Source organism: Helicoverpa armigera, chromosome 22 (assembly GCF_030705265.1).
Source record: "Helicoverpa armigera isolate CAAS_96S chromosome 22, ASM3070526v1, whole genome shotgun sequence".
NCBI lineage: Eukaryota > Metazoa > Arthropoda > Insecta > Lepidoptera > Noctuidae > Helicoverpa > Helicoverpa armigera.
In genome coordinates, this window is record NC_087141.1 from 1976300 (window position 1) to 1999699 (window position 23400).

Below are 23400 nucleotides of genomic sequence, written 5' to 3' on the forward strand. Positions count from 1 at the left end.
AAACTTGTCGCTTCAGCAATTTTCCTAATTAGGGTATGTGGTTATTTCTGGCCACCACCTACATTAGGCGCTGTTAGGTCACTTCCACATAGTTTGTTCTATTTGCTTCTTGGGTCAATGCCATTGCTACGTCAGCTAATTTTGTTAAGACTTTCACACATTCAGACAGAAATACGGATCATAACATAGATGGGAATACTATCACATACAAAGTGCATAATTTGTATCTCGATAGAAATACGTAAACTATACTATCAACATAGGATTATTTATTTGAACAAACTTAATCACATCACCAGATAACCTCGTGTCATATTCTGCAAAAACATCATTATCCACAGAATTATTGTTGGAAATATACCTACCACTTGAAACTGTTTATATTCGATCTTGATTCAAAATAACTTTGAGCCGCCTATAACGGTTTTTGAGCTTACACGTGAAATTTCGTAGAGGCCAAGGACAGATTGAAAACAGAGTCTGAATTTCAAATTGATTTTCATCTGAGAATTCGTCTTTCGGCATTGACGCACTTCCGCAATCAAGGAATCGATTTTTCTACCGTGAATAATGTGGTCACTGTCATCTATTAACAAAACTGGATTCTCAGAGGTCAATTCTGAACGCACAAATAATCGATTTTTATGCAACAAAATATATTTATTCGCGGCTTCGTCGGAAAATTTTCTTTGCAAAACTAGTTTCCATTGAAAACGAGGTCACCTAAAATAGTACGAGTCGGCATTATCAAATGTAAACGTCACAATATATTTCAGTGTTGTCCGACTGTGGGCGAATACGTGGGCGGGGAATTGCACCACCGCCCACCACGCCTACAACACTAGGAACACTCAATGCTCCACCTTTAGCATCTTCTGCTAGTCTCAAACCCTCTTGACTAGCATTGGATCCTGTAGTAAGCGTATCATCGACTCGTGATCCTGACTCTAGTATGAAATTCTATCATGTAGTTACTGAAAACACAGTTGTTCCATTATTGTTGGCGTCTGTTTTGTAGCTTTGTGTACAAGGTACTGGTTTGTCCGGTGTTTTTACCGCCACTAACGAACCTAAGCTCGGATTGGGTCATTTTAACTAAAAACTTGTTCAGCAACTTCGCAAGGCTTTCGGCGTATCTTCTTTAATTAATTTGGTGTTGTTTTATATTAGTTTTACTTGCAAATTGGTATTTTAATAGATTGTTTTGTTCGTTATTTTATTCTTATTTATTATCCTTTAAATTTTCTACGATAAGCTCTGACATTGTTCTACATTACATGGTTAAAGAATTAAAAGTACAAATTGGGAACATTCAGTTCGTATTACAAGCAGTAGTGAAACCGTGTGAGCAGAAAGCAATAAAAATATTTTCGTTATCGCTTTCATTGTACTATGCAACTGCAATAACTAGTCACCATAGCGACTGAGATTTCCACGTGTATCCCTCGACCTTCTGTAACCGTGATAACGAGTAACATAGCCATAATTTTTCTCGACTTGTGTGCTTGAGTTGGAACTAATTCGTTTATAACTGACCGGTTAATCTAAATTGTATAGTAACCCAAGTTTGCAAGTTGGCAGGTGCATGCGGATTAAGACCAACTGGGGAATTGTATCTGGTATGTCACTGGTATATCACTTAAATTATTGATTGGTTTGCTTGAGGTTTACCATCAAATTCTTATAGATTTTAGAATATAAGATTCAGGGGAAAGGATTGCTATTGTCTTCCGAATAACATCTGCTTGAACAGCCTGCCAAGAGAAAATAATCCAAGAATAAAGGCTTGTAAATTACATGAAATGCTAATCTGGAGACCAGTAAATTCCAAATCATTGTTTTAACTACCTCGATGATATAGAAGTTTCTTTACCAGCTACAAAGTAACTGCAAGTAATGAAAGCTATGATACGGTATAATTGACAATAAACCAGCAGAGTAGTATATCCACAATCGCAGGAAATGTCCGCCATTGATTTTTCTTCACGCTAATTCTTATCGTCGTTTCTAATTGTATTAACATTCTTTTGGTGTTGTGTAACTTCACCTTGGCACCCTGCGTTTGTTTGGTAACACTGTATTACTCTCCAATTGATTATTTTTACTTTATATAAACTTACCGGAGATAATTGAAAGTTTGCTCCTTGTAAACTGTTGACAATGTTGAATCACGTTTGTATAATAAATATTTGACTTTGGAAGAATCTGGAAAGAAATATGATCGCGTGACTTATTAAGAGCCGTTGTTAACCCTATATGATGGCAAATGACAATTTCATGAAAAACAAATAGTCTTTGAAGATTATCATTGGGCTTAAACACCGCACATGTTACATGTGAATTCGTGGTCATAAACAGCACTTAAAATCGTGTGTTTGCCATAAAATTCCATAATTTTAATTGCTTAGTGATAAATCTTAAATTTTCCACTAGTTACAAGGTTCATGTTGATTCGGTCATCCACAAACTGCTTTTGTATTCCTACAAGTACGTTTTATGACCGGAAATATTCGTATGTCTAAAAGCGAAACTTGGTCTTCATTCATTGAATTGAAATGTTTTGCTTGTGAATTAGTACCATCTTTTAAACTCATTTACTGATAGTAAATTGATTCTGAGTTAGAAGCATAGTCCGTTTGAAACAAAATTAACTATGTTATTTTCTAACCTCTTTATGTATTTCAATATTATTTTCCGTGGTCTCTGACTTCGTGAAAATTACCACTTGTAATATTTACTTGCTTGACTAGTTGTATATTGACATCTTGTATGCAGAATTCATGTCATTGGCAAAGAGTTTTTATTAGTTCTGCTTATTTTATCTAGTCATGTTTTGCGACGTTCATATTTGTTTTGACTTCGTCGTGCATCTCTTCTATAGCATCACGTCATCCTATCAGCGCAGTCGTAATGTCATCCTTCGACATGTAAACACGAAATCTTTTATTTGAGTCTGCAGTTTTGTTTACCTTTTTCCTTCAAACGATTAGATCATCTATTCAAATCGCCCATTGAAATGAGCGGTTCCTTGAAATGATTTAAGTACCTACATCACTATTCAGTCTAGAGTGGATGTCTTTGCCTATTGAGATTAAGAAAATACGTGATCCATACATGAAGAATTCATCTATTCCAGAACCTTAACTTAATCTTGTGTAATTTTGGTTCTCCCATATTTGCAGTATTTTTTTTTTGAATCTCTAATTCTCTGACTGTCAGCCTCCCAGCCTGTCAGCCTGACCAGATGAATACTGATTTTAGGGACATCCCCTTAAGAACCCTAGAAACTTGTGTTATTATTGGGGCAGATTCAGTTTCAGTGAATTGTACTTTCATTGCTGCTTCCTTATTTTTGTTCTCTAAGATTTTCAAGCCGAATACTTTAAAAAATGTGTTTATATGATCGTGCAATGCGTTTACAAGACAATATCAGCCAATCATGAATACGATAAAAACAACTCCAGCCTTGACTGGAGTAACTAAAAAACGCTTAATGGAAGCGAGTCGCATCCCACGATAATTATAAAGTAACATCGGCCCGTCGCCGTCGGTCGGGGTGTAGTATAACGAGTTTGTGTGAAAACTTGATGCTCGCATAATCGCCGACGCAAGTGTTGTATCGAGGTTTTTGTTGCGAAGTCGTGTACGGCTGTACGCACGCGCCTGCTGACGTTGCACAATTCACGGCGGGCCTCTACTAGCGAACTAGAGACGCGGTTCAGACGCCGCCTGCCCTCCCCCCGCGCCCCGCGAGCCGGCACGCCGCTCCCCCCTCTCCCTCGGCACCACACCCGTCAGCGCGCCTTAGTTGCCCCGCAGCTGCCGCGCGCGTCCGTCGCATACTCAATGCGACCCCGCTATCCCTCTACCGTAATATGGATATACAGCAAATACGCGTTCTTATCAACATCCAGTTCGCTTATTTGTGGTTCTGCGAAGTCTTTGACAAATATAAATGGATTATATTGTAAAGTGCCACAAGAAACTATTAGTTTTATAAGGTCCGCATTGGAATTTCTAATATGGCAAACCGTAGCGCGCCGACGTGTTCGGCACATGGCTTCATAATAATATGGTGCTTGCGGAAATTACGTCAGGATTTACAACTGTCTGTGTGGCGGTAAAGCGAGAGTGTAAATATTGTGTCTGATAAACTCAGAAATACTTATTTCAATTACATTCAAGGATCGGTTGCGTCGCAGCATGGCGTAGGTACTCGTGGCGTCCACGTTACATTATGGCGGGTTTTCGCTTTCAGACAATGTTGTACGTATACTATTTCATCGTTTTGTTTTAAGGATCTCACCGTGCAGTTTTCTCAAATGAAAATTGCTGGAATGGAATGATTTTGATTCGGTTTGATGTTTTGAAATACCCTGACAATATATTGCAAAAACTGTTAGTGGTTTTTGTAATGATCATTTAGAATTCTAAGAGCAAGAAGAACATTATTTATTGCTTTGTTCAGACTTCAAAGTACGATTTCGTACGAGGTCACTAGCTCAAGAAAACGTTGGCCAATCATTTCGCACCACTGAATGAATCTCACGAATCTAATACATTAGTCAATAAAGCCAATATCGAACTTCTTCTGCTGATTTTACATTAACAACCTGAAGTGTATCCAGTTTTATACCCATATCCTGAGAAGTAGTTTCTCAGTATCCTACAACACAACAATAAATTGCCCTGGTAACCGCATAACACTTCAGAAAAATTCAATAAAACCCAAAGTTAGATTTTTAAGCTGTCTTAAAATGGCGGGCGAATTCCGCAGTCATTCTGCATAACTTGCACCTGTGTGGGTCTTAAAATTGTGCATGTGTGCGCCTGCTTACAGCGGTGCAACGTGGCTGCAACATGCCATAGTACTACTACTAATAGGGTACTGTAGGCGTAGACGGAGACATTCTCCGATTGCTGGCTTCCTGGTACCTGAACTCGTTTCAGATTGAACAAATAAATGCTAGAATTATTTGGAATATTATATTGATGAATAAAACACCGGTCCGAAATCGGTGCAAACACGATTCTAATCTAGTTAGCATAATTTGAAGTATGGGACAGCCCACTTATTGAATAGAAGCTAAACAAACTTGGGTTCATTTACCCGCAATAACGTTCATATGCTAATTATTCATGACACGCGAAACATTCTAATTAACTTAATTAGAATAGATACGACTAGCGTGACACTTCGTGGACTGTCAGCTGAAGCAAGTGACATGTTAAACCATCCATTTCTTCTGATTTCAATTGGAATTTCTTAAGACTGAAGTTTTACGCCGGAGCGTTCTGAAATAACGGGTTTCGCATGCAAAAATGTAGCCTGTAGCAAATTTCGTGTCAGCATTCCAGTTTTCGAATAATTCTGAGTTGGCTAGACATAACCGCAATATGGGAAAGGTTATGCAACGGGAGATTGCCACGTGGCACTACCCTACGTTCTGCGCATGCCTGGAGGATAGATCCATGACATTGCAACTATATTCCAGACATTGACTATAGGTACTAAGTCCTGTAAGTCCTGCTTTTTTTTGTTTTTCAAACCTTTTTCATAAGGCGTTGTATTGATTCGGAATGCGTCTACTCATTTTCTTCTTATATTTCAACATTACTTAGGTTTTAACTTAGCAAAAAAATTATTTCTTCTGGACATCGTCACCGTCGTCGAAATCTGGTCACAGCTTGTTTATTAATTTATACGAATTCCTATTAGAAAATTATTCTCCATTTTTCTATCCAAGTAGTTCAAGAATTCAATTTAAAATGTTAGTGTAGCCACGTGGATGTGGGCCCTAGTGCGCAAGTCCACTACCTCGTCTCAGCTGTGTTCTGAGAAAATCGTTACCATCGTCCAACGCACCCACTCTTCGTCACGTGGTATGTCGAAAAATCTCGCAGTTTTTAAAACGATTTTCATTTCTATTCTCCCACATGCTTCTATCATCATAGTTCTGTATTTATGTTATGGTGTCAACTCACTGTTATTGTTATATTTCGTTTGTTATACTTCTCTAAGTAGTTCTGTTGATTAGATTACAAAATAATTTATTATGTATACAAAGTATTCACAATCTTAATCAGCCTTATCAATCCCAACCCATGTATGCTCCAATTAAGCTTGTGATTATTGTTATTGTAATCTCTGATAGCGATAGCACTTTTGAAAATAAATGTTCGGATACGCTTTGCACATCTTTCATGATAGGAACAATATCCTTCTCTAATTCAGCATTATCAACGCATCACAAGAGGAAACAATTTTTTACCTATAAAGTTCCAATATTTATGCTTTTCTATAACATTGCGAACGTCATTTAAGAGCATCCTCAAGGCAAGTCACTTGAAGGTATTCTGAGGCATAAATTAATATTTTTAATTACTCTCAGTATCGCCTGCAAGTTGGTCTCCATCTTCAATCGTAAAGTTCATCGTTTTATCGTTATGTTTTTAGGTCGTGGTCGCCACGAACACATCGCGTGCTTTACTTCAGGGATGTTCATTACCATCTTTCTCTTACGTTTAGGCAATCATTAAATTGTTTAATGATTCTTGAAGTTTTTTTCGATCGATGCCAACAAATGGTGTTCAAGCATGATCCTTTTGTATTCATGAGACTTTGTTATTAAACTGTTTAAGTACCAGTGCCAAGACGTGTTCAACCCGACCTTTATCAAGTTTCACGTGACTTATTTCCATTTCAGTCCGTGCATCGTGCATTTGCTTTTCGCTTGTGATCTTTGTGTCTGCCAAGTCTACTTTCTCTCCCGATATATCTGAAGCAATAAATTTTCCATAGATATAAATCAATTGTAAACACACTAAGCTGGGAACATGTTTTCAGTTCGTTCTAGGAAAATCCAAAAGTCTGGCATACATACCAGCATCGCACTATACAGATAAGTGTATCCGGGGAATCCCCAATTGGTGACGTAATGAGCAGCACAAAAGAATAACAATCAGCAGTAATGACTACTATGCGTGATTTAATATTCAATATGAATACTATTACACGATTGATCTAAATATAGACGGGAATCTCAAGAAGAAAGGTTTGGCAACACAAAGGATTTTCAAAATATACATTTCAATGCGATGTTTTCGCGTGCACACTAGATAATGCAAACATACATAACGCTCTGGGGCACTGTTTGTTCTCATTCTATTTATATTTAGATTAAAGTTTGTCTTGTTTTGAGAGTCCGACCTTGATCGGTCATGTCTAGACGACCTTGCCGTTAGTGGAGAATGTCAGTTCTACGTCCGCTTCAATTAATGCCGCATGTATTAACTCGTTTAATGACATTTACAGGGAGTCAACTTTCACAGTCTCTAACTCGGTAAGAAGTTATCTGCAATCTTGTTGCATCACGGAAGCGTTTGCATCTAACGCGGAAGCCACGTCTCGACTCTATAGGTGTACTGTAGATACCTACGTAGAACGTTCAGCCGCATCTCAGTTTTACGTTCATAATTAAGTTGATTTATGTTTGCCCTCTGCATCATCATAATCTCAAAGTTATCATCTCATTAAATCTTCTTAGGCTAAGTTTAAAGACCTTGTGTTATCATTTGCCATTCACAAACATTTGAATTCGTGCTTTCCTCATAATGTACTTGAAATGATGAGTCTATTTGCAAATTGAAATACGGCCGGAACGTCATTGGTCTCATTGTCTGAAGATTTAAACTTCCGTTCAATACATTGTGCAAATTGCACCGTAATGCCGACGGGATCTCTTATTTTTTCTTTCGTTTTATTTATAGCCCTTTGTTGGGTTTTACTAGTGTTCGGTTTGTGTGTAGTAATTGCGTTTACTGCGATTCATCGACGTGCACAGGTGAAGGTCATGGTCGAGCTCGCGACGGCGCCTGGACGCGGCGGCCGGCGCTCACATGACTCGTTGTTTGTATGTGGCGCGCTCACGACACGATGGCGGGCGTGTTCGAACGCCATTGGTCGGCTTTCACGAACCTCGTTACATAAAATGCTCGTATCTCCGCTCCTAGTGCGAGTGACAAGCTATATGCACTTTGTTGTACCTTAATTTAGTCATTCCTTTGTAACCGCCTGCCATACCAAAATATCTTCATTGTTTGTTTATGCGGTGTAAGAAATTGTGTAGTAGAATCGATAACATGTTTTAAACTTCATTGAGCAGTACTGTTCTATTCCTAGAATCCGCACAGTGCTTACTCATTGATAAGTCTTCAGCGATAATAGGACAAGTCGATGCTAAAAATAGACTACCAAGAAACGTTAGCGTGCTTAACGACCTATACGGTGTTTTCATAACATCTGATAAGCCTAAGATTTCCTTACCCAGATGTTTTGTCAGCTGTCGTTACTTTGGAATCGGGCAAGTGTATCACAAGGCCGTGTTTATAGGCCGCATGGGAAAGACCTTGCTCTTATAACTTGAGTCATATGGTTGGAGCTACATTTGGGCCGATCACAATACACAATGTTTGTGGCCCGGCTTTTTCAACGATGACTAATCTTTAATTTGATGTTTGTAAATTATGTTTTACTCATCGTAATTATTCTCCATGTTTACTTCATTAATATTGGTTTCTTCATTATGTATTCCATCCACGGGTGGATCCTGATCGTTACTCGTTTCGTTTTCAATTAGAATATAAATGGATTTATTGCACTTATTAAAGTCATGCACGTTCTTGGACCTCTTTAAAGGTTCAGGGCGGTTAAACTGAACTGATGCTTTATGAAAGGAAAGCTTGGCTTGAGTCACGTCTTTTCTTGTTCTATTAGCATTGGGGTCAGGTTTACTTAACGAAACTTTTCCAATAGGTCATCTGTCAATTTGTTTTTTCTTCAAATTTTTCATTACCTTAGATTTCACAGCTCATGTTATTTGGAATTTCCTATAAAAGCAAAACTTTAACCGAGTGGTTCTAACTTTCTAACAACCTACTCTGCCTAACCTATTTTTGTGATCTACCGATCTATGTTTACGGGCACGGTAGATCTAATCATTAAAAATATTGCTGCCATTTAACGTATACTGATTATCAACATGAGACATCAACAAATCATCATCGAAGATACAAATCCTTCGTTTGGACAATGTGTAGTAAACTTTAATATTGTCATAAAAATACTGAGGAAATCTCTACTGTCAGTTTCTGATATAATTTATATAGTTGTTACTGGTTATGGTGCAATAAACCATAAATAACTATTTTACGGTTCGCCTGTGTTGTATCGAGACTAGATTTCTAGCCGTAAGCACTTGGGGAAAGGTGAATAATATAGCCTCATTGAATAAGGTCCGTGCTTTGTCCTTAGACAGATTAAGGTGAAAATTGACTTGATTTATTCTCCTTGTATCGTATTCGATAACGGTAGTTTATATTACTGTCGTTCTAGCCGACAACTTTCTGTTGATATTGAACGCGATATTGATATCATTTACATTTACACCTCGGCCTGCAACTGTTGCTTAAGCCGTAATTGCACAGGTAACTAGTAAAGTGCCAGTTCTTTTGTCCTTAATGAGCATACGTAATCATTCTGTATTTCACGTGAATGTTTACTTTAAATCACTGTATATTGAACAACTGAAACCAGCTGAATAAATATTTTGATCCGAACGATGCCGATGTACTCTTTGTTTGGAAGAAAGAGTGTTTTTCTGTGAAAACCAAATTGAAAACAGTTTCATGTTTTTGCCCTTTCTAGATGTACTGGAGGCTACCTTCGCTTTCTCTATGTGAAAGGTTCTCTTGACAAATGTTTACTTTACAACAGTATTTAGCAGTTATGGTGTAGGCTTATGACGCTTTATGACGAATATTTAAAATAATGGTTACTGACAAGTTGGCAGTTTGCTGGAATTATAGCATCATCCATCTTTTACGGCGTAGGGAAATTTAAAAGACCGGCCTGCAAAATGGAAACCACATCTCTAGCTGCAAATAATATCAAATAATGAATACCTTTTACTTGAAAGAACCCTACTGCGAGAGAAATTACATGACGATTACGGATGCTATGGTGATAATTCACCATCAAATGGGCCATACGTCTAGACTATTCACCGAGGAAAATTAATTGCCTAGATAATGCATTTAAATACAACAGCACCGGAACGATCTCATGTTTCATTCCATTTACGCCTAGTGTTAACACTTGACACTTATATTTCTTATTCGCAAACCAATAGAATAACATTATCTTTTATAGCTTTTGATATATTGACTACTTATTATATGAATTTCTCATTAAAACTGACGTCAATTCAATGAAGGTGAATCTAGCAATAGGTCATTGTAACATTCTTGGTACCCTCGCTGTTATTGAAGTCATAATTCCTCTTGAAAGTGACACGTAATGACTAAGTAATAGCATTTTTATGTTCAGATAAATAGAATTGATGTAATATATTGTGCCATAATTGCTAAATCGACGTTCTTATCCTTTTACTTAATACTAACAAGTCCATTTACCATCGTAAACAACTGTCAAGGATGTTTATCATTTTTCTAACGACCGGCTCGACTCGATTTAGCCAATAATAACGGTTTGTTTGTCTTGCCGTCGTGCTTGATTGGACGGAGTTGACACTTGATTGAAATTTAACACTTATGCACGCGATACTTGGCTTTTGGAGCCATTGGAATGGAAACATTGCGCAAACACAGCGGCGTATGTCGCCAGAATCATTGCATGTACCGGGTTCACGCACAATTTGAAATGAATCTAAATATAGTATTTGCAAGTCATTTTCCGAATAAGCTTGTGTACAAATACAAAGACTGAATGTTTGCCATCACAGTTCGTGAGTTCCGACCGACGAACGGTGCGTATCTAATGAAAGGCCCAATCAATTTGATCATCCATCAGCGGACTGTGTGAATGTGCGAGAAGGCCGTCAACGAGCCATATAAACACCGTCCAATGTCCAACTGCTCTGTACTTTTGTTTGTTTGTTTTGTTTGTATTTATGGCTATGCCGTACCTGGAAAATGCTCCTTGTTCAAGTATTCTAGTCACATCGCATGGTTTTCACTTGAGCGTTGACGCGTTTTCCACATCGGTAAGTACCGTGGTTTGGCGGAAGCAGACCTTGGCCCACTAACGACGAATAATTATGACTCTGACGATCTGACTAGCGATAAATATTTACACTTATCATTCCGCATCGTGTACTTGTCGTGCTATTTCCTTGTTTTCTTCCTCGTTTTCTTATCTTTCGCTTTAATTATATTTACTTTTCTTCTCACTAATACATAAATATTCATGGTTCCCACTATCTTCTGTTTCGGATATTCGATCTTAGGAAATATGTTATTCTCTCTATTTGTATTTCCTGGTTGCAAAAATATTCATGTTACGCAGTTACGTGAGTACAAAACTGCATGTCAATTCGAACGTAGTGGATCATGTTACATCCAACCGTAAAACAAACCGCAACAAAAATAACTTTGCACGCTTCCAGCCAAGTTTTCTAATTCATGATACCGTGTTTTCTAAGTCCTAAGAGTGGATTTCGAGCGAAAATTTAATTTGTTGGATGTAAAACATGTTTGTCGTATGTAACATGAGAATGCTGGCGAGCGGCGACAACTACGCTAGTTTGCGGTCCAAGAATGTGATACGCGACCGCTTTGCTCGCGTCTTTCTATTGATTTCATTATAATAATGCTCTCGGTAAATCTCTGCATTTCCTTTTATAAATCTTTGATTTCCGAAATGGAAGGGAGCCCTTTCCCCACACAAACTTCAACAATTACGCAAGAAGTTTAACTGCAGCCACGAACATGAAGTTTATTGTTTAATTACCACATACGGAAAGTGTCGATAAATGTTTTTACTGACCTCACTTAGTGTTTTGTAATCACTGACAGCGCAAGCTTACTTCTTCATTGGAATTATTCACGCAATTTGATGTTGTAATTCGCGCAAGAAAATCGTATCGTTCTGTGAAAAAACTAATCTTGGAATAATTGCTGTTAGTCTTTCAAAAGGCCTTGCAGAACTAGGTAGGTACATTTAATTGAATTCAAGTAGATCTATTATCTTCGATTCGTGTCGTTCGGCGTGATTTACATTTTCATTGATATCTTTTTACGTTTTTTTGCTCTTTATACAATTGCCATTGTTATCGGATACTTCAGACATTTTTAATGTTTGCGATACAAGTTGGTTAGTGGTTGGTTTTAGTGTGTATCAGTCAGTAGGCGCCGGTGACCGCATTCTTTACGTCGTCTCGTACCGTATTGAAAGTAGAGCAGGCATCCGTTCAACGTTCATAAAGATTTGCAATACTATAGTTCTTCTTATCAGCTGGGATCCCAGTACATTTTATTTCAAAGAGCCTTATATGCAAGGGAAGTTCGATATTATGCAGTTTTCAATTTAAATGATAATCTCCTTCGTTGGCATTCATCAGATTTACTTCACAACAATAGATGTGAAGGAAAGGTGACGAATGTCTTCATTGAATGGTAATCGCGTGCCCAGTGTATTATTTTGTAATGCATATTGATGTACTCGTATTTACCAAAATCTAGTTACATAACAAATACACGATGATAGTTGTTTATACGGTGACTTCTTTGTAAAGGGCACTTTTAATGTCTGGTGTAGGTACTACTCCATATTGTTTTGGTACAGAGCTATAGCCATTAATTATACATGCTTGATAGATGGTGGTTTTAATTATGAGGAAAATGTTAATTCCAGAATAAACATAAATACACGTTTGAATGGATGATCCTATATCCGGGGGGTCAATGAACCCATTCGACTTTGAATTGTGTCCCTAAGGCATGCGTTATTTGCTTGCGATAACACGTTGAATGACAATAAACAATGATACTTGTGTAACAATAAGAAAACCAAGTGTTTTGCTTTGAGATAATCGTACAACTGTCTGCATCCGATACACTCGGCGTAGTAGATTTTTAAATTGTTCATGATTTGTTACGAGTGGTTTATTGTCTCCTTGAAATAATGGTTTATTTCACCTTTTGTTAATTTTGAAATAAATGGCATCTACTATGTTAATTCACCTTGGGTAACTATAGTTACGTGGCACCCTAGGTTCGTGAAAACTTTGTTTAGGAACAACAATTATTTTTTTCAGGAAAATACTCGCTTAAGATAAAATATCAAAAGACCTCGTTATAGGAAAAGTTCTTGAGTGGGGTTGAATTTCATTATAATAATATTATTTTGCCTCGACCTAATAACAATCTCGCATTACAGCACAGACAGTTTTCTATAAACAAGCACCCTATTATTATGAATGACGTCAATTAAACCTTCGTGCCCGCACGATCGGACGCATGACCTAAAATATGTGCCTATCGTACAGTTATTAATTACCAAGTGTGTATTGTCACTACTATTAGCGGTAAACAAGGCCTGTTCGGAGTTGGACACCAGCTGAACGGTTATGAAATCCTGGTACCTCAATAAGTTTTGAAATATTGTTTCTGTAGTGTTATTTTGGTTTTCTGAAAACGAAAATATGATGAGGATGATTTTCTTTTTATCGTTAAAGTCAAGAACCCAATATACTCACAACTTTATGAAAACAAAGATTTTCTGAGCCTTTCCGAACTTTCCACTATACAATAATTTGTTTCATTATCAACTTGTCATTATAGTATTTGTTATTTATAGATGCAATAAACATTTTAATGAAGTGAAAATACTAGGGTCAGTAAATTTCCGTGGTTCTGTACTATCACTGACCTTCCAATATCACACTAGTGTCATTACTCATTACATAAAGTGCACTTCGTGCGTATTCAAATGATTGCATATTTATCAAAAGAACATAGATATTCTCCATTTTATTTTTAAAATTTATTATTGTATTACATCTTCGAGCCGATGAATTGCGAATGTTATGTACGCCATTATTGTCACATGCATCAGGCCATAAACTAAAATAGTAGTTTAAGTTATCGAATGTTACATGTTTGTGATGTGGCAGTACTTTTTTAAATAAATAAATAAATAAATAAACATTTCGTTACTATGTCGTTTTATCTCCAAAGTAATTAAATTATCATCCGCTTTTAACGTAATCATCGTCAGTATTACATTGAATTACTCGAGTAATAACACGTATAGAGTTGTGACTGTGAAATGTATATTTTTTTAAATTATACCGTGATTTACAAAATGAATTACTATAACTGCTATCAAAATAAGTAAGGTAGCGATGTTGTATCAGAAAATTATCCTCTAAGATATAATTTTTTGACAAGTTTTCAATGATAAGCAATGTTCACGCCCCTACATTTGCTGGTGGCCTTTAAACAGCTGTATCGTCACCGATAAGCGAACGAAAAGGCCTCGTTTCAGTTGCGATAACAACCATAATAGTAGTGTCAAATACGATGACAACACAATTTATAACACAAGTTTTTTCTCGCTAGTTAAGTGTGCGGTTGAACGGTGCAAATGTGAATTTATATTTATATACAGTGTAGTGAATGTATTAACTTATTTATTATTTAACATATCCAGATTAATGAGGACCCAAATCATGGAACGTTACAAACCCGATGCGTTACGATGGCGTGCTTCCTACAACAGTGATTTAAATTTAAACTAGTGCATAGTGGTCGTAAAGTCTGATCTGTTAGACTGCGTTAAATTATTTATTAGTTAGTGTTTATATCGTGTGGATATGCTGATCAATACGTTTTTGGACACGGAGGATTTCGTGCACTTGTATTATCCGGAGGATGAGCCTGCGGCCGTGCAGGGCTGTGGAGCCGGCGCGCGCATGGCGTCCAAGTACCCGCCCAGACCACCCTCGCCAGAATACTCACAGGTTTGTTTACATTATATCTACACCTGTTGTTTATGAAAGCCCGGTATTGTTATACCCCAGCCACGTCACCAAAAAAAAAGGGACAAGTTAGGAACGGCTTATGTTTAACTGATCACCAGAAATAGTAACAAATAGCAGACAAAAATAGTAAATGATCACCAAAATGAAACTCGCATTTTAATGTAAAATGATAACCAAAGTTTTAACACTTTGCTATCCCATTTAAGTGAAATTACTCCAAAATAAATCATGCGCAAGCCAAAAATAGTAAATGATCACCAAAATTAAACCACCATTTTAAAGTAAAATGATAACCAAAGTTTTTACATTCTGCTATCCTATTTAAGCAAAATGAGTCCAAATAAATCATTGTTATCCCAAAAGTAGTAAATGATCACCAAAAGTAGTGAATGATCATCAAAATTATACCAGCGTTTTAATATAAAATGATAATCAAAGTTTTTACATCTTGCTATCCTGTTTAAGTAAACTGACTCCAAAAAAATAAGTTCGGCCTGATACAATAAATGTAATAACATTATGGGGACCCTTTTCCTGCAGTAGGGTGGAAAATTGTCTATTGCATGCCTCTAAACAGTGCGATAAGAGTGTGTTTTCGAGGGAGTGTATTGAGAAACACATTCTTTATTTATACTTTATTGCACACTTAACAACAAATATATAAAAATAATACAGACAGTTTATGTACAATGGCGAGCTTAACCCAGAATTGGGTTCTCTTACAGCCAACCTTAAAGCCATAGAGAGATTCGATAGTGGTAGGGTAGATTCAAAAAAGTGCACAACAAACATTAATAACTAAAGAAAAAAAAATATACATACATATATAAAATAACAATATACTAAACATATACAACATGTAACTTAATTAACGCACATCCTGAAACTAGTTTGTTCAGAATCGTTTACTGAATCGATTTATATCATTTTTAATATAGGTAATTTTTTTTCCCAAAAATAATTAAAACTACGGAAATTATTGTCATATTAACCCTGTACAGTCAAAACAAATTCAAATAGACCGTAACTCAAAGTAATAAGACTTCGTGTATTGTCGGCTTTTTCCGTAGTTTCGTTATGTTGTGTCGAGTCGAGCGGCGCGCGGCGCGATATTTGCGTGCGTAGTAGTATGACCAAAAAGTTCTCCAAGAATTGGTATAACTAATTTAGTAAATAACAATGAATATACATGTTAAATTAAAAATTCAGTGTATGTATTATGATTATAACATGATATTCCAATTGGGGTGTCTGAGGGTGTGCGTTAATTACGTTACATGTTGTATATGTAGTAAAACTACACAATACATAAACATAATACACATAAAAATATATATATATATATATATAATTTCATTCTTCTTCTTCTTTCTCCTGCCCTGTTCCCAATTTTACTTGGGGTCGGCGCAATATGTCATTTTCTTCCATTTTCCCCTGTCACTCGTCATACTGACACTCACGCATGCATTGCAAGCCGGACACATAACTTAATATGGCATCATAATACTTTATTTGATAATAAGCCTACATTTTATGGCAATCACAGTGACTTATTTAGGCAAAAATAATACATTAATTTGGTCGTCAAGAGTTGGTGATCATTTACTAAATTTGGTGGTCGAATACAATTTAAAGTGAAGTCGTGACTAAAATAGCTGGTACTATTACATTTTTAGACTTTATTTTTCTGGTGTTCAGTAGATTTTTCTGGTTGCAAAACTAAGGGTATCAAAGCATTTTATGGTGGTCATTATATTTGTTCCCGTTAGGAACTTCCTCTCTAGTAAATTAAGTTTTCAACTAGAGTCGCTTGAATGAATTTAATCTATTATCAAAATATCTCCACTATAAATTATATTCCCAGGCGTAATCGATACTTTACTAGCTGTAAAAACGTATTATTGACCAGACAGTTACAAAAGAATATAGAAATAAATACACAAAATGAAATATCATTGCGATATCGTCTTGCAATAACACGATACTTCCTACTCGTGTCACGGTTAATGGGGAAGGGAAAAAATACGCAAACAAAGTTTGTGATGTAAAGCAGGTAGCTAAATATGGATGAAGTGAGGAAAAGTAACGGTAACTCGAGTCCTTCACCTTGGGACTAATAATTGTGTGTACGGTGACGCCCCTCCACCCCCTCGCTCGTCCATTCAGCGGGGGGAAGGACGAAAGTACTACTATGATTACTCTTGTAGGGCTTCTCTTGAGTAATTGGAACTTTTCAACGTAATGAACTTCCGTAGTAAGAAGTACGAGGCCTTTGAAGTCTATTTATGGTTTTTCCTGTGAGCACTTCATTAATTTGAGTCGGTCCTTGGATTTAGAAGTAAAAAATGGAAGTGGAAGTAACGTGAAAGTTTTAGATATTTTTTTCCTGGTTTTCGTTACGAACGAGGAATGAAGTCACTACAAAATATTCAGTGAATTTGAATAATCATGAGCTAATGATGACAAATAACTATGACAAATATGCATTTACATTGAAAACAATCACTTATTTACAATCAACAAAATCTTGACTCACTCTAACTAAATGTTCCAAATTATGTTTACGTTGTGAACAAATAAACACCCACTGTGCTCCATTGTGAGGACAGTAATTTTTATTGACAGCCCATCAGCCTGCGTTAAAAGCTTCCCTTTGACGCATAAGACGCAGTCAAATTCGTTGTTTATCAATTGACGCTAATGGTAGGGTACTGAGCATAATCGTGGGGACAATGTCAGATGCACCGTAATGAGCCAGTCTCCGTGACTCATTACAGAATTATGCGCCGACGCTTCTGTCATTGTTGAACACATGTCGCCTTATGTTTTTAAATCCTCATTTACACTGGTTAATTACTTTTTGACAGCATACCGTCTGGCTTAGAAATAATTATGCTTTTTGGGAGTTCTAATCCCTGTGAGAAAAACTGCGTTTAAAAATTTGAACAGATACCGATAAAAATCTAGATGAATCTATTACGAAACGTGCAACTAATTTTAGATCTACATAACTTTCAATGTTAAACAGACAGCATTGTGCCAAGCAATTTGTCATTACGTCGTTGACGTCACAGTCACAGATGCATTCAACCAGGATCACATGAGCACTAGCAGATAATACTGCCCATAGTTGCACACGCCGGAAGTTTTTTAATCCATTGTTGTTGACGATGAAGAGTGACACACAAAAGGTACCAGATCGCCTCTCAGCCTATGGCCACTACGCATCATCTCTCTCCTCCTCATGTAGTAACAGTTAGTATTTTGTATCAGGAATTCATACATACCTATAAAATGTCAGTACTAAACCTTGAATGGGCCTTTCAATGCAACACGCGGCCTCGGGCAGGGTTGAATGACATGAATGATTGAGTGAATGGATAATGAACGCTCCTTTCATTCATTCACTATCTGTATTACTATCAAAACCTATTTCAACGTGCTTGTGAAGTTGGGAGTACGTTTAGAACAAAGAAACATGAAAACGTAGTTTTACTTGCCTCTATGCATTTGGTAATAAATATTTATTTTTTATTCCGTCTCTTTATGAGTCTTTGTGCTTCGCCTTTGTTTGATACACTTACTGGTCGGGCTACAGCCCATTATGATATAATTGCCTGCAAGACATATACGTATGTATTATTTCCCAAGATAGATAAACCTGTTTGATAATAATTGTATAGTTCTGCAACACGCGGACGCTTGCTGATGATGTCTACACAGTAACCTCAAACGACCTTATTCTATCTATCGATCTCCTACGCACACAACAGTTGCATTAGTCATGCTTTACGTTAGGCAAGCGGCTTGCCCCTTCCGCAGATGCTGTTGCCTAATGCCACGCTTTGATAGCGTACACGTCTGTTGCAGAACTGACGCAGATGTACGAGCACTTCACAACCTCTTACTATATCATGCAAGCCTGGTATGCGTACGTCGATGTCTATAAAAAATATAAGACAGATAGACCGTTCTTGTTGTGTTGTTAAAATACAACAAGTATTTGTATGAGAATCTTTCTTTATCTTCGCTTTGTTTCATGAATTCAGACAAATAAAGGACACGTTGCTTAAAATATCCACAAAGAGTGGAAGATAAACGATAAAATCTGTAAACTCATCATCCAAAGAGATGAAACAAAAATCGTCTAAATGATTAAATCGCGATTGGAATGATATCAGAACCACGTAGTCTCAAAGTCTTACACCGTTTAGTACTTAGGAAATGAACGACTCAGCAGTAGTTCATTCATAAGTTTCGCACCACCTCATTGTTATGCTGCTCTGGTATTTTAAAGCTCCTACTTAAGTAGCGTGTGAAATTCTCTCAGCTGCCACGCTCTCACACCGTAGAAAAACTATAGACAACGCAACTTGTTTTCCTTCCATAGGTATAAATAAGTTATTTCCTAAAAGCTTCGATAGTATAGGCCAAATACAATTCTGTAATCCTTCCTACAAAAGAAAATCTAAGCCAACGACCTCGCTACTACGTTGTTAGATTTTGTACAAACGCGATTTCTTCAAGGACACTATAAAAACTTTTAAGCAAGATCCTGTTTTGTTTCAATTAAAGGTGTAATGTACCTGTGTGAAACGTTCTCGAATATATTGAGGAGCTCCTCAAAGTCGGCGAGTTTTTTTTTATGTTTACCATCCATCGACACACGAGGTGAACGACCCACGCTTCAAATTCAACTATTAACCCAACCACATGTATGGTATCCTCGTTCAATGGGTGTGTGTAATAACCAGTGGGGCATTCCTATTTGGCTGGTTAGTCATTCGGTAGTAGTCAGCTCTAGGCGCCCACCCGCACGGATTTCATGACTGTTTTAATGATTACGACGGTGCTTTAGTACAGCAGTTTCTGTTTTGAACAGTGGGCTTTGTTTGTTTATAGTACCCAAAGTATATAAAAAGTATCCAAGCTCTCGTTTTAGTATATTGCCGATCTTTGTTTTGATCCAAATTGGTTATACCTACAGCGCCTTGTGAGTGTAAGCAACAATAAACCCGTATACAATTACGTTTTATTCAACAAAAAACACAGCTCCGATTTCGATCCATTTTTTGTGACACTCTTGATTATCTCATCTACCAAGAATGTACGCTATTTTCTTTCTTATGTAACGAAACGCCAGTCTGTAATGGCGTAGTTAGTCACGTTTGGTAAATGCTAACAAAAAAGCTTTTTAGTTTTTTGGACGTCTGGGTCCGTTTGTTGCGCAAAACTTGGTGTTCATTGAACTGCAGGGGTGAATGCGCTAAAAGAACCGTGGGCGGAGACACCCACGATCGCCTAATATTTTAATGTCAACATTTCTCATTAGGTAACATTTCATTACTCATTGTATTTGCATAGCTGCCTTTATAAAGGCATGTCCTATGTCACTTAAACTATGCACATCAATAGTAACAAAATAATTAACTTGATTAATGAATTGTTTGTCTTTTGTGAAGGACTTAATGGCGCTTTAACAGATGACCTAAGTGGAAAAAACTGCACGTGACTAAAAACGTTAGTTGTCCATGACCTGGATTTGGAAACATTCAAGTCTTTATAAAGGAAGACCCGTGACACTGGAAAGTAAACAAACACACTTGAGATAAGTAAGTCATCCACATAAACGACATGAGATGCGAAGCTAAAATGATAGCCCACGCACTATAATAAGCAATTGGTTGTAATGATTCTTAGTCATACGCCATGTAAGAACATATTCAGTGCTGGGCGCTTGTGAACCGCTGCGGGTGATTACATCATTACTATGGAATGTGCACCAGTTGCATCTGATGGAAAGTAGTGCGTGGATCTAGCGAAGTAAAAATTTGTTTGTGATGGTACGGATAATAAAATAAAACAGTTTTTATTTCAGGTAAGTGGCATCCATAGTAAGTCACTACTACATAATGGAATGTCACTGAACATTAAGTTCTTTAATTCTTATGCTGCCCTAGTCACTTTAATATGTGTTACCCTACAGAGAAAGTTTAAAAAATGCTTTATGCGCCATACATTTTAAGAAAGTAAAGTAAAAAACTTCAGTAGAATCGTCAATTTCATTTTTTAATGAAAGAAAAATATTCGAAATGCATGTATGTAAATAAAGATCGTTGAAACAGATTAGATGTTATGTAAAAGCGACTGTTATGACATGACACGACTGTAGAAAATTTAAAGCAATCAGTGCAGAAATAACTACTGATATGTTGATGTTATAATTTTTACATTTATGTAAAGGCTTATAAATAAATTAAATGTAGACTTGTTTGGTCTGTAATTTAATAACAAACAAAAATAGTTGTGGTCTAATTAGGTCAATTACCGCGGTAGCTATCGCTGTCATAGCAACATTATCAATTAACCACTAATTGCCTTTCGTTATTATTTCCTTTTATACAACTAAATGTTCTTTATTAATTAGGTGTTATTAAATATTAAAGCAAGTAATGCTAATATCCCGTATAATGTATCTGAATTATTCAATTTTAATTATTTAAATTTTGCCTTTCATTGTAAGAGGTCTTTGCACTTCAGGTAAATACAGTCTGATATTATTTTAAATAATAAATCTTTTTTATTTGCTTGGTTAAGGTAAAAAAAGTATAAACAGGCAGCTTCATACATAATTTAGATTTTTATAAGCAGTTGGTGTAGAGTTAACAATGAAACGTATTATTACATACCAACGTCCTTAATAAAATCCAAAGGTTTGTGGTGATAACCTATATCATTACAATACGTCAGTAATTTACAAAACTTCATTAAGCAGCATATTTAAAAATACCAAACAATACTTTAGTTGCAAAACTTGGCAGAAACTTGACACTTCTTACAAAATTGTTTTGTAACTTTAGTTAGTTTATTATGCTTTCCTAGTACTTGCGAAGCATTAGCCAATGGTTTAAGTACAATGTGTTATGTACTTCTAGATGACTAAACAAATAGGTATTGTACATGCTTTTAAAATGTCAATGGGTACAACATTTCAGATTTCTAACATTCCTTGCAACTTATTTACATCTTGGGGCACGAAAGTTTGTAAAAAATTGCAAAAATTCAATGCTTTCTCTGTTTAAAGAATTTAATGTGCAACGAACCAATCGCCTTCTTCTTATTCGAAAATTTTGTTCAATGTTCAGCAATTATACCACCATGTACGTGTTTTGCAATGGTTTCCAAAACGGATTTATTTATTATTTCACTAGGTTTCAAACGGGCATCGTTAACTAATCGGATCTCCCACATCCCAATCATAGTTACAATAGCCAATATGGGCTACCCGCATAGGTGATCAAAGATTGGAGTACGGTTCCTTTCATTGCTGTGGTCCAAATAATGAGAGAGTCAAGTATAGCGGAACGATCCCAAATCAAGCACGAAGCGCAAACATTTTTAACTGAGACTTCTTTCGTGCTTAGTCTTGCAAAACAAGTACTAAAAGTACTTACTACAGGTACGTGTGAGCATGTAATGCGCATGAGTGGTAAGTGAGGTAACGCAAGGTCGCTTTCTAACGTGTTCTGTAGTATCCAGCGAGGGACAGGCATGCAGTTTGGGCGTGAGTCGACTGTGAATTGGCTTAGTATGCTCACTCACTGGAAACCTCAGGTTTTTTTTTATTTTATTATTTGTAACACGTTTGAGCACTTACACGGTTTTATGTGCCTTGGTTTTTATAGGTCGTTTCTTTTAAAGAAACTTTTTTTTTAATTCCAAAAGTATAGAAGAAGATTTAGGAGTATATGCGGGTTATGTCCTAAATTGTTTTGTTTACCTAAATAAAGTTGAATGAAAATTAAAACGACCCCAATGACACGATGATGATTCAAATAGATACGGATATTAATCAGAGTGCATTTGGTGCACTGCGAAGTAGCTACGATATTGAACTAACAAATTGTTGTTAGACTGGCTGTGTGCGTTCGTCTGGAATGTATAAAAGGTAATTTTCATCATTCATCCTAGTTTGAAAGTATAATCTTTGGTCTATTATCTACACTTATATCACTTCATCAATCATCGTTTCGTTTCTCACGAGCTTACACCAATTAGTTGGCAGCAAGTTCAGTTATGCATGTTATTAAAATTGAACCCCACAGAAGTACAACCACATTCCAACGAGAAGTTCGAAGCGCCACCACTGAATCATAAGCACGCAACATCATTATTTACGATTCGAGACGGCTGGTTACTAAGCGTTTTGATTATTATATACCGCCGATAAACTACCAGGGCTGCATAACTACACGTAGCTTTTACATAACACCAATGTACTGTTGATAGGCAAACAACTGCATCGCAATAGTGCATGTCTTTAGTTGTATAAGTAATTTTGCGTAACTATTTGGTTTTAATTACAATTAACTTTTGTTATATCTTCGTTTAATAGTATTTGATGCAAGCGACGAAGGAAAAAATAGTCACAATTCACAAAGGAATTCCTGACATATTCCTAAGTAGATCTTCTACAAATGTGCATCAAAAACCTCAGTATTTTTCCTCTATATTTGGACCTACAGCTTCTGATAAGGAATAAGGTTATTTCGGTCAG

General features: G+C 36.6%; 1 protein-coding gene across 6 annotated transcripts in view; it reads left to right on the top strand.

The window, feature by feature from the left end:
- LOC110380624 (myotubularin-related protein 4) overlaps positions 1–23400 on the top strand; it is a 62501-nt gene that overhangs the window by 21666 nt on the left and 17435 nt on the right. Inside the window, exons 1-2 of one of the 6 annotated variants that reach the window (XM_064040692.1) lie at positions 3783–4001; positions 14422–14822. The exons of 2 other annotated variants lie outside the window; for them this stretch is intronic. In XM_064040692.1, the coding sequence (XP_063896762.1) occupies positions 14676–14822 (147 nt within the window). In that variant the 5' untranslated portion in view covers positions 3783–4001; positions 14422–14675. Of the gene's footprint in view, positions 1–3782; positions 4002–14421; positions 14823–23400 lie in introns of those variants that run through there. 3 more of the 6 variants (XM_064040693.1, XM_064040694.1, XM_064040695.1) reach the window with 3 other exon arrangements.